The sequence below is a fragment of the Falco cherrug genome, chromosome W, assembly GCF_023634085.1.
Source record: "Falco cherrug isolate bFalChe1 chromosome W, bFalChe1.pri, whole genome shotgun sequence".
In the NCBI taxonomy this organism is placed as follows: Eukaryota; Metazoa; Chordata; class Aves; order Falconiformes; family Falconidae; genus Falco; species Falco cherrug.
Window position 1 is genome coordinate 9842408 of NC_073719.1, and position 13290 is coordinate 9855697.

The window sequence follows — 13290 nt, forward strand, 5'->3', positions numbered from 1 at the left end:
GGGAAGGCAGTGTGAGTTGCTCCTCCCTTGGGAAAAGGCAAGTCCATTCATGGGATTGTCTTTGATCAAGGACCTGGGTGTATTTGGTGGGTAATGTGGAAGGACTGGGAGATCTGGTATGTGTTTCAAGGAAATGCAATCTGATGCAACCCGACAAGTGCAGCAATGATCCAAACCATCATGCTGCTTCTCCTGTCCTGAGTTACCACTTTGACATATGAGATCCAAGTCACAACCTGTTCTTATGAACATTTTGGCAAGTGGTGGAGGCCCATGGAATGGGGAAATGATATCTATCTGTTAAGGGAGAAAGGATAGTAGTTAATGAGAATGTATAAATCTGTATGTTGGGTATAAAGATGGTTTAATTATGTCGTATAAGTTACAAGTGTTGGCAGGAGGATGTTTCATTAATGTGAAACAGATAAAAAGGGATGATCAGAAAATATGCTAATGCTTCAAATTATGTGGAATGAGCATGAAACAAATGGGATGGAATAAGTGGTGGAGATTGTACCGTGTTTGGCTGGGATGGAGTTAACTTTCCCCATAGCAGCCTTCATAGTGCTGTGCTTTGTATTTGTAGCTAGAATGATGTTGAAAACATACCACTGTTTTGGCTACTGCTGAGCAATGCTCACACAAGGAGGCTATCTCTCCAACCCTACCCCCACCCCAAAGGCTGGGAGTGGGCAAGAAGTTGGGAGGGGACATAGCTGGGACAGCTGATCCAAAGGGATATTCCATATGCTATGTCATGCTCAGCAATAAAAGCTCAGGGAAAGGAGGAGGATGGGGCATTTGTTATTAAGGCATTTGTCTTCCAAAGCAACTGCTATACATACTGAGACCCTACTTCCTAGGAAGTGGTTGGACAGCACCTGCTGATGGGAAGTATAGAATAATATTTTTTTTTTGCTTTGCTTCTGTGCATGGCCTTTGCTTTCTTTCATTCAACTGCCTTTATCTCAACCCGTAAGTTTTTAATCTTATTTTCTCCCCCTGTCCTGAGGAGGGGGGAGTGAAAGCGGCTTGGTGGGTACCTGGTGGCCAGCCAATGTCAACCTACCACATGTGCACACAGATGCAGAGAGACAGACAGATGTGCATACAGAGACATGGAGAGACGTATGCACACACAGATGCCGAGGAAGACAGACCGAGAGATGCACACTCACACATTGATGCACAGGTGGAGAGACAGAGTGACATGTGCAAAGAGAGATGCAGAGGAAGTGCAGCAGAGCCGCATGTGCACACAGACGCAGAGATGCTTCTGCACACAGAAGCAGAGGAAGAGAGATGTGCACACACTGAGAGTTGCATGTGTACACAGATGCAGAGAGAGACAGAGATGAGCAGAGAGAGAGACGTGTGTGCGGAGTAAGACAGAGAGACAGAGGCAGGCACATGCATACAGATGCAGAGGAGGAGACGGAAACACGTGCATATACACAGACTGGAGCACCCCCAGACACAGAGAGAAACACAAAGGTGCGCACACAGATGCAGAGGAAGAGAGACAAAGGAAGAGACAGACATACACAGCACACACGTGGAGAGACATGCATGCAGAGAGAGAGGCAAAGAGGCAGAGGCAGAGATGTGAGTGCACAGATGCAGGAGAAAGAGGTACATAGAGATGCACATGCACACAGATGCAGAGACAAATGCACATACACACAAAAGCAGAGGAAGAGAGAGACAGAGATAGAGGTATGTGCACACAGAAGAACAGAGATATACACACAGGCACAAAGTGAGACAGAGGGACAGAGAGAAAGACACACAAATGCATGCACTCACAGATTCAGAGGAAGAGCATCTAAAAAACATTCATGCAGATAGATGCAGAGGAAGAAAGATGTCAGCACACACAGATGCAGAGAGATACAGAAACATGCATGCACACAGACATAGAGAAACATGCCTAGGCAAAGACGCTGAGAAATACAGATGCATTCACACAGCCACAGAGACATGCACGCTCACAGAGGCAGAGGAGGAGAGATATCCATGTGTACACAGAGACACCCACAGACAGATGCACAGAAAGACAAAGCAAGACAGAGAGGTGCACACACACACACAGATGCAGAGGAAGAGAGATAGACAGAGGCATGTGCATGGATTCAGAGTGTTATAGTTTAACCCTGGTAGATAGCTAAGCACCACACAGCCACTTGCTTGCTCCTCCCACAGTGGGATGAGGGAGAAAATTGGAAGGGTAAAAGTGTGAAAATTCATGGGTTGAGATAAAGAAAGTTTCATAAGAAAAAAGAGAAAAAAACAACAAAAAGACAAAACTCAGAAAAACAAGTGATGCAAAAAAACCCACAACTGCTCACCACAAGCCAACTGATGCCTAGCCAGTCCCCGAGAAATGACAGCCCTGGCAAACTTCCTCCTCCCCGCCTAGTTTTTATTGCTGAGCATGACATCATATGGTATGGAATATCCATTTGGTCAGTTAGAGTCAGCCTACTTGCTGGCAGGGCAGTGTGAGAAGCAGAAAAGGCCCTGACACTGTGCAAAGCACTGTTCAGTATTAACTAAAACACAGATGTGTTATCAACACTGTTTTCAGCACAAATCCAAACCATAGCTCCATGTAAACTACTATGAAGAAAATGAACTCTATCCTAGCCAAAACCAGTATATTCTCCACCTCTTATTCCATACCATTTACATCATGCTCAGATCCCACACTATCCAATACATCCTCATTAAGCCCCCCCCTCCCCCTTTCATCCCTTGATATATAAATAGATATCATTCCCTTAGTGTGTGGAGCACACCTTTAAAATGTCCATAAAACGTCCATTGAGTTCATTTAGTCCATGACTTTGGGCTCCATCTGTTATGGTGGTCACTCAGAAGAAGAGAGGTGGTATGTTACATGGAGTTATTTGGCACCAAAGCCAGCTCAGGTTGGTTCACTGCTGCACTTGCACTGCTTCTTGTGAGGCACGTCCTCCATTGGTCTGGGTGGTTCCTGCTATAGTCATTCCTATAACATGCAGCTCAAATCATGGGTTACAACAATTTAAAGGTATATCCATTATAATCTCCACCTCTGGTCCCTTTGGGCCAGGTTATAGAATTTAACATTGCCTGGCTAGCAGCAAGGGGTTCCTGTTATAATACCTTTGACGTATGGCAGTCACAGCAGTGGCAACATACAGAATCATATAACACTGGCATCATACAATGATGGCACCATACAACTGAAATCATGGGTTATTTTCCCCCAAGGGCTAAATCTCCTTGAGGTACACATCGGACCTCCCCTTCCTTTTGCATTACCCACCAAGTACACCCAAGCTCTTGAGCAAAAGCAATCCCACAAATGGGTTTGCCTTCTCTGGAGGAAGGAATAACACACACTGTCTTTCCCAATAAGTTCCTTATGTGTACTTATGTATGGACTTAATCTCCTTCCACAGTACATAGGAGTTTTGATTGGGCAGGGCCAGGTCGACTGGCAGATCTAGTGTTAACTAGCCAAGTGGCTTCTGCTAAATTTGAATCCCAATGCTTGAATGTCCCAGCACCTAGCTCTCAGTGTAGCTTGTAACAGTCCATTTTATCATTCAATTTCCCCAGAGGCTGGTGCATGATAGGCAATGTGATATACCCAGTCAATGCCATGCTCTTTGGCCCAAGTGTCTATGAGGTTGTTGACCATCTCTGCCACAGATAATTCCCTCAGATACTGATACCTCCCTCAACGGTGGTCCACTTGTCTTGGTAATTTACAAGATCTTCCTTGAAGGAATACCTTTCCTTCATGCTCAACAGGAGGCACCTCCAGAGGCTCAGGACTGTTGTCCCTTTTCCAATCCCTTTGTCAATGACTTTATGCCTAGCAAGAGATCCCAGCTGCTGGGCTTCCTTACCCTCTGTTTCCTGACTATTGGTCCCAAAATCCCAGCGTTGGAGCAATCAGCTGAGAATTTGCTCACCTGGTTGATGGCTGAAATCTTTTTACATCTCGCAGCTCACTCAAGGATAGGGATCAGGTGGTTTCTGACTTGTTTATGCTTTCAGTCTCTTCCCTCTCCTGTTCTTGTGATTGCCCTGCTGCAGAACAGGCTGCCTCTTCTGATTGTCCCTCCTGCTCCCTCTCAGAAGCTTGTTTCTCCCTTACTAAACAAATTGACCTCTGCTTCCATTGTTTCTTCTTGACTATCCTGGAGCAGCAGATATAGTTCAGGGCTGGGTCTCTGGTTCAGCCACAGTGTCTGTTTGCATGTCTTCAGATCCAGAGACCCTCTCTTCTTGAGGGTGCTGAATAGCTCTCAGTAGGCGTAGGCCAGGCCCCAGCACAGTGTGAGAACTTGTGTCTCTTTGGCATAGCCAGGGCCAGGGCCTCCTTTTTTCAAACTTTCTATCACTTTGTCAGGATTTCTCACTTGTTTGGGGGTGAAGTTCCAGACAATCAGTGATAACCATTCTAGGTACCTGCCCATGTTGTCCCATACACCTTGCCACCCATAACCATACTGCCTTGAGGCATATCCCTGGGTGATACTCCTAAACAGTTGATTAACCTTAGAAAAAAAAAATATTCTTCAGAAGTACCAATAGGAGTGTTTTGGTTACCCAAGGATGTTTAAGATACTGACAACATTGTAACAAGGGAGCAAACATCTGCCCCACAGGAGAAGAGGAAGGTGCCATTCCGTGTGTCCTCCACTGAATGACACTCAGAGGAGAAAAGGTAAAAAGTGTAATTGTTAATTGTCTCCATGAGATGGTTCTTGAAGTACAGGGAAGGCAGCAATGCAGGGCCCAAATACCAGATTAAGCTCAAGGCCAGTGCTTTTATCATAGTTCTCCCAGGCAAAATATTAAGTGCTACACAGTACAGCAAACTGCAAAAGGCAAAACCAGCCTTTAACAAGCTCTCAAATTTGATGTACAGCAAAAAAAGAGAGCATGGTGCAGATCAGATAAACCAGCGTCAAGGACAGATAAATCAACATCACGACCAGCAAATGCTAAACAGATATAATAATTATAACTTCCCTCCGATACACTTTGGTCAAATCTGTTGTTATCTCAAACCCTTTGAGCCCCACGTTGGGCACCAAAAAGGACTGTTGTGGTTTAATCCCAGTATGCAGCTAAACACCAAACAGCCACTTGCTCACTCCCCTCCCCCCAGTGGTATGGGGAAGAGAATCAGAAGGATAAAAGTGTGAAAACTCATGGGTTGAGATAAAGACAGTTTCATAGGTAAAGCAAAAGCATAACAGTCTGAAATGCAAGATCTGTACTTTGCTTCTTGCCTTCCTCACACCCCTCAGGTTCTTGAACTCCACTCAAGTCAAGGCTGCCACTGATTGCCACATCCTCAATTAGCTCTTCCTTGTTCATGAGCTGTGGGAGAAGAGGACGGAGACTGTCTGATCGTTACTAATGGGAAGTAAGAAAACAACTGAGTCTTATGAAGGAAAGTAAGAAAGAAAAACATGTTTATCTGGCCAAAAAGGTGTTTGTGTATTTATAAACATATATAGCTATGTAACTGCATGAACGGCTTCCACCCTGAGCCTGGTGGAACATACAGCTGGAATTTGTAACCGGGCTCAAAGATATAAATATGACCTTCTTTGCACAATAAAGCATCTCTGTTTGCACCATAATCTGAGTCCGTGCCTTCATATGCCACAATGAGCAGCAGATCCAGCTGTGCATCCCCCCATTTGGCCCATTCAAGATCTGTATTAAGAAGTTTTCATCATCATTCACCCCCTACAACACCCTCCAGAAGGCTCCTGGACTGTTTCTGTCCTATTGTTGCCCTTCCAGCAGATGTCAGGGAGTTTCAAGTCCCCCATAAGAACCAGGGTCTATAATCTGGAGACTTTCTCAGGTTGCTTAAAGAAGGTCTTGCCCCTTCTACAAACTGATCAGGTGGTCTGTAACAAGCTCACATCATGATATGCCTGACATGCCTGACAAATTTGGTGACCTTCTACGATGGGGTTACTGTGGAGTGGCTGGAAGAAAACGGGCATATTATGAGCAATCCAGACCGAATAACTGGTTTGTAATAACAGGCCGCGGCTCTAACAAGCTGCAGGTGTTGTGAAGGACATAGACAAGACCAAGGGAGACAAAGAAACTGTGTACTGGCAGAGAGATAAGAGAGTTGGACAGAAAGATGAGAATAAGCAGGATGCCTGCGTAAGGGGGGAGCAGCGTGTGGGCACCACACCGGGACCAATCATAGGGGAGATGGAAGCATGTGAACGAGTAGTTTTAACCCATCACCTTTTACGTAACAAAGCGTGCGTAGCGTGTGTATTTTTAGCTGTAGAGTATAAATTGGTGTGAGTCTATTAATAAAGTGACACTAACTTGATCACATTGGTCGTATAAGTTGTGTCCGAGCCTTCTGCATCAACAGGTTACATCATTGACGGATGAGGGAAGAGCAACTGATGTTGCCTACTTAGATTTGTGCAAAGCTTTTGACACTATCCTGAACAACATCCTTGTCTAAACTGGAGAGACATGGGTTTGACAGGTGGACCACTCGGTGGATAAGGAATTGGCTGGATGATTGCACTCAAAGAGTTTCGATCAATGGCTCGATGTCCAAGTGGAAACCAGTGACTTGTGGTGTTCCTCAGGGATCTGTACTGGGAATGGTGCTGTTCAACATCTTTGTCAGTGACATGGACAGTGGGATTGAGTGCACCCTCAGCAAGTTTGCCAACAACACTAAGCTGTGTGGTGCAGTTGACATGCTGGAGGGAAGGGATGCCAACATGATTCTCTTGACAGGCTTGAGAGGTGGGCCCAGGTGAACGTCATGAAGTTCAGCAAGGCCAAGTGCAAGGTCCTGCATGTGGGTCTCAGCAATCCCAAGCACAAATACAGACTGGGCGAAGAATTAATTGAGAGCAGCCCTGAGGAGAAGGACTTGGGAGTGCTGGTGGATGAGAAGCTCAACATGGCCCAACAATGTGCACTTACAGCCCAACCGTATCCTGGGCTGCATCAAAGAAGCGTGGCCAGCAGGTCAAAGGAGGTGATTGTCCCCCTCTACTCTGTTCTCGTGAGACCCCACCTGGAGTACTGCATTCAGCTCTGGAGCCCCCAACATAAGAAGGACATGGACCTGTTGGAACGAGTCCAGAGGAGGCCCATGAAGATGATCACATAGAGCTGGAGCACCTCTCCTATGAAGACAGGCTGAGAGAGTTGAGGTTGTTCAGCCTGGAGAAGAGAAGGCTCCGGGGAGACCCCTTACAGCGGCCTTCCAGTACCTAAAGGGGGCCTATAAGAAAGCTGGAGAGGGACCTTTTACAAGGGCATGTAGCTATAGGACAAGAGGTAATGGTTTTAAACTAAAAGAGGGTAGATTTAGATTAGATATTGGGAAGAAATTCTTCACTATGAAGGTGGTGAGACATTGGAACAGGTTGCCCAGAGAAATTGTAGATGCCCCATCCCTGGAAGTGTTCAAGGCCAGGTTGGACGGGGCTTTGAGCAGCCTGGTCTAGTGGAAGGCGTCCTTACCCATGGCACGGGAGTTGGAACTAGATGATCTTTAAGGTCCCTTCCAACCCAAACCATTCTATGATTCTATGTTCTATGATATCACCCCTTACTAGTCTCTTTGTTCCTGACCCACAACCTCTCTGCCTGTCACCCATTCCATAGAAGAGCTCTATATGCTTGAGCTAGTCCTTCATGTAAGGGGCAATCCCCTTCTTTTTCTGTCTTTCATAAAGAGCTGTCAGCTGTAGCTGTAGCCTTTTATAAGACCATTTTCAGATAAAAGCTCTAGGTGAGATTCCTAATAGTACTTTACAAACTTTGAATGTCTTTTCCTGTAAGCATGTGAATGTATGTAGATTAGCTGTTAATAGATAGGGTAAGAGACAAGATCATAAACCAGCATACATTTTGAGTCAAAAATACATGAGAATATGGCAGAATTCTATGAAGGGAGCAGGGAAGCACAATATGTTTACTAGCTCTAAAGCTTGCGCTATTATATATACCATGTTATATATACCATTAAAATTTACCCCAGGAAATAACAGCTTTTATTGTACATTAGAGAAAGCTGTATGGGCAGTGAAACTCCAGCCTTTCCACCTCCTATGTCTAAATACAGAATCAATATAACTAGAGAACAGTACTTACTGGAGGAGGCACACTACAGATAGGAAGGTGCTGTCCACTGAATACCACAGAACAACCTGGGACCTGTTGTGTGCTGCAGGGTGGTATGTGCTGGGCTGTACAAAGTGGAATTCCATGTGGCGCCACTGTTGTCACCGTGTATGAGACGGGGACTGTGCCCTGATGGATCTGCAGCAAAAACACAAGTGTATGAAGTAAGATGTTACAAGGGCTTTGGACAGTTATGGCATGGCACAGAAAACAAGCTTTCACCTAACATAATAAAAAAGTATTTTTTACTCTGAAGGTATTAAAGAAGGCAAATACCTGAAATCCCTGTCCTTTAAAAAAAGAAAAAAGAAAAGATATCTTCTCATTGGAGTATCACTCATCAGTCAGTGCTTTTAGGACAAGGCCAGGAGGGAGCTCTCAAGATGTTAAGTCCTCCAAGGGACTGTTAGAGGCACTCAAAAGCATCTCAAATTCAGCAAAGCTGCCCCTCCCACACACTATGATTAGTTCTTAGAGAAAATAGGCAGCAGTAACTCCCACATAAAAGTCAGTCAGAAAAAGGGGGGGAAAAAACTCCCTACAAGTAGCTAAAGAACCTCTTCAACTCGTCCTTGTAAAGTGATTAAATGTTAACGCAGAGGCTTATATCTTTGAAGAAAAATAACTTCAGATAGATTTTCTTTCCTGTAAAGAACCAATCTATGAATGCCTACTCAGAACAATGTTCCAGGAATGTGTCTTAACATAACTAACAGTAGTTGAAACCAAAGATTAATTTAAAAGCTGAAAAAGACAAGGTTACATATTCATAATCATGCCTCTGAGACAACAGCCACTAAATAATTACAAACATAGTAGAGAACATGATGGCTTACAGGTTTTTTGTTATCAATATTCATTTAGTACTCAATCATCAATCCAAGGGTAGAAAGTACTCTGGACCCATACACTGCTCAGTTCTTGTACTACATCAGGAATCTAGTAAAAACTGCAAAGAATCATAGGTAGGGAATGTGGATCCACAGAAAACAATTATTTTGAAGAACCTTCCTTCACAACCTACTAAAATGGAATCCACCCTTGGAAAATGAACAAGCAAGAACAGTTTGTAACAAAGGTAAGAATAATTAAAATGAAGAGAGCTAACCTACTGAACTAGCCCTGAGATGCAGAGGTCAAAACAGGAACACCACACAGACGACTGAATGAAACTTCAAATCTCAAAACTGCACATACTTGGGAAAAAACCCACTCAGCAGAAACAGTGACTTTGATCTAGTTCCAGTTCAGATACCAAATGTAAATATTTTGTCTGTGAGCTGTCAAAGAGTTTTTAATGCCATAATTGTTGGATGTTTGAGGGCAGTGCCAGGTGCAATTCAGGAGAGGTTACCACTGCTCTCACTGCAGAAAGAAAGAAAAAAAAAGAAACAGTGGTTCCTTCTCTAGAGTAGTCTCTGCAAACCACCATCTCGGAAGACCCATAGTAACTCTGAAAACACTAACACCTGGTAGTCAATGGTGATCGGAAGGTAGAGACAGCATCATAGAACAATAATTTCTCAAGATGACACTGTAAATCTGATCACCCAAGGGCAAACAGAAATTGTATTATTATTTAGAAATACTTCAGTAGCTCAACTGTTCAAATACAACAGAAGGCTGTGACATGGCCAGAAAGACTATTAGCTTTAATACATGCACCCTACTTTGGGTGCAGATACTTCCTTCTTCAGCAGCACTTTGCACAGAAAATACATCAGTGATCTCCTGCTATACTGAATACAAGTCACTTTATAAGCTGTGCTGTAAGAATTGCATTTTAAGCCTGGCAGTTTGTAACCTGGATCACAGAATGATAGAAACATTTAGGTTGGAAAAGACCTTTAAGGTCATTGAATCCAACCATAAACCAAGCACTGCCAAGTCCACCACTAAACCATATCCCTAAGTACCATGTCTACATGTTTTTTAAATACCTCCAGGGATGGTGGCTCAACCACTTCCCTGGGAAGCCTGTTCCAATGCTTGACCACCCTTTTGGTGAAGAAATTTTTCCTTATATCCAATCTAAACCTCCCCTATTGCAACTTGAGGCCATTTCCTCTCCTCCAATCACTTGTTACTTGGGAGAAGAGATGAAGTCCCACCTTGCCACAACCTCCTTTCAGGTAGTTGTAGAAAGTGATAAGGTCTTCCCCTCAGCCTTCTTTTCTCCAGACTAAGCAAGCCCAGTTCTCTCAGCCGCTCCTCATAAGACTTGTTGTCTAGGCCCTTCACCAGCTTCATTGCTCTTCTTTGGACACGCTGCAGCACCTCAATGTCTTTCTTGTAGTGAGGGGCCCAAAACTGAACACTGTATTTGAGGTGCGGCCTCACCAGTGCTGAGTACAAGGGGACAATCACTTCCCTAGTCCTGCCAGTCACACTATGCCCGAATACAAGCCAGGATGCTATTGGCCTTCTTGGCCACCTGGGCACACTGCTGGCTCATATTCAGCTGGCTGTCAACCAGCACCCCCAGGTCCTTTTCTGCCAGGCAGCTTTCCAGCCATCCTTCCCCAAGCTTGTAGCATTGCATGAAGTTGTTGTGACCCAAGTGGAGGACCTGGCACTAAGCCTTGTTGAACTTCATACAGTTGGCCTCGGCCCATTGATCCAGCCGGTCCAGATCCCTCTGTAGAGCCAATCTACCCTCAAGCAGATCAACACTCCTGCCCAGTATGGTGTCATCTGCAAAGTTACTGAGGGTGCACTTGATCCCTTCGCCCAGGCACTGATAAAGATATTAAACAGAACTGGCCCCAATACTGAGCCCTGGGGAACACCACTTGTGATCAGGACCTGATCAAACTCTCTATTGGTTGTTCCCATTTATGCTATTATTAGCACTGATTGTGTCCTGGTTTCAGCTGGGATAGAGTTAATGATGTCATATGGTATGGAATATCCCTTTGGCTAGTTTGGATCACCTGCCCTGGCTGTGTCCCCTCCCAATTTCCTGTGCCTCTCCAGCCCTCTGGCTGGCAGGGCCCAAGGAACTGAACAGTTCTTGTATTAGTATAAATGTTATCCAGCAACAACTGGAAACATCAGTGTCCTATCAACATTGTTCTCACACCAAATCCAAAGCACAGCACTGCACCAGCTACTAAGAAGAACATTAACTCTATCGCAGCTGAAACCAGTATAGTGCCACATGATGGCACTCAAAATGATCTACTCCATAACCTTCCCTGGCAGCAAGTCCAGAGTGACAGATTTTTAGTTTCCTGGATCCTCCTTCCAGCCCTTCTTGCAGATGGGCATCGCATTTGCTAATCTCCAGTCAAATGGGACCTCCCCAGTTAGCCAGTACTGATAAATGATGGAAAGTGGCTCGGTGAGAACTTCTGCCAGCTCCTTCAGTACCCTTGAATGGATCCCATTTGGCCCCATAGACTTGTGTGCGTCTGAGTGGTGTAGCACGTCACTAACCATTTCCCCTTGGATTATGGTGGCTTTGTTCTGCTCCCCGTCCCTCTCTTCCAGCTCAGTGGGTTCAGTACCTGTAGAACAATTGGTCTTAATTTATTAAAAACTGAGGCATAGAAGGCATTAAATACCTCAGCCTTTTCCTCAGCCTTTGTCTCTATGTTTTGCCTCGCATCCAATAAAGGATGGAGATTCTTCTTAGCCCTCCTTTTGTTGCTAATGTATTTATAGAAACAATTTTTGTCTTTTATGGCAATAGCCAGATTAAGTTCTAGTTGGGCTTTGGCCATTCTAATTCTCTCCCTGCATAGTCTCACAACATCCTTGTAGTCCTCCTGAGTTGCCTGCCCCTTCTTCCAAAGGTCATAAACTCTCCTTTTTTCCCTGTGTTCCAGCAAAAGCTCTTTGTTCAGCCAGGATGGTCTTCTTCCCCGCTGGCTCGTCTTTTGACACATGGGGACAGCCTGCTCCTGTGACTTTAAGATTTCCTTCTTGAAAAATGTCCAGCCTTCCTGGACCCCTTGGCCCTTCAGGACTGCCTCCCAAGGGACTCTGTCAACTGTTGGGGTCTGCAGCGGGTCTGCAGACAAGTTAGTTGACTTCAAAGATTTAGCCGTGTACCTTTAAGACAGCCACAAATTGTCAGGTATGTAAACAGGATGTGAAGAACCAGAACTTAGAACCGCAGCATACAGGCACCTACAGCAACAGCAAATAGCAAGCAAGAAGAAGGACACAAAAACCTATCAGGGTCTAACACCTGCACTGTCTAAGATATATAAATAGTTTGTATAAACAATAAAGGCCATTTTGTCTGAACCTAGCCACGCAGACATAGTGTTTCTTTTCAGTCCGCCTCGACTTGCGTCACCACAGTCAACCAGGCTCCTAAACAGGCCAAAGTCTGCCCTCTGGAAGTCCAAGGTAGCAGTTGTACTGACCACCCTCCTTACTTCTCCAAGAATTGAAAACTGTCATTGCTATGCCCAAGTTGGCCTCCAGCCATCACATCACCCACAAGTCCTTCTCTGCTCACAGACAACAGGTCCAGCAGGGCGCCTTCCCTAGTTGGCTCACTCACCAGCTGTGTCAGGAAGTTACCTTCCACACACTCCAGGAACCTCCTAGACCATTTCCTCTCTGCTGTATTGCATTTCCAGTAGACATCTGCTAAGTCCCCCATGAGAAGAAGGGCTAGCAATCATGAGACTTCTCCCAGCTGCTTATAGAATATTTCGTCTGCAGCTTCATCCTGGTTGGGTGGTCTATAAGAGACTCCCACCATTATATCTGCCTTTTTGGCCTTCCCCCTTATCCTTACCCATAAACACTCGAGCCTTTTATCACCATTGTCAATCTCTAGACAGTCAGAACACTCCCTAACATACAGGGCTACCCCACCGCATCTCCTTCCTTGCCTATCCCTTCTGAAGGGTTTATAGTCATCCATTGCAGTACTTCAGTTGTGCAAGTCATCCCACCATGTTTCTGTGATGGCAAAAATGCCAGTTTCCCAGCTGCACAATGGCTTCCAACTCCTCCTGTTTGTTGCCCATGCTGCATTCATTGGCGTAGATGCACTTCAATTGGGCTATTGATCCTGCCACCTTTTTTGGGGGAGAAGCCCTAATTCCTATGTGACCATTCTCAGGCACT

The 13290-nt window shown here is 45.0% G+C and overlaps 1 protein-coding gene across 4 annotated transcripts in view; it reads right to left on the reverse strand.

Annotated features, from left to right (window-relative positions):
* Positions 1 to 13290, reverse strand: part of LOC129734572 (E3 ubiquitin-protein ligase RNF38-like) — a 180128-nt gene that overhangs the window by 42547 nt on the left and 124291 nt on the right. For all 4 annotated transcript variants that reach the window (XM_055698183.1, XM_055698181.1, XM_055698182.1 and 1 more), the window contains one exon: positions 8170 to 8337. In XM_055698183.1, coding sequence (XP_055554158.1) covers positions 8170 to 8337 — 168 coding nt within the window. The remainder of the gene's footprint in view (positions 1 to 8169; positions 8338 to 13290) is intronic.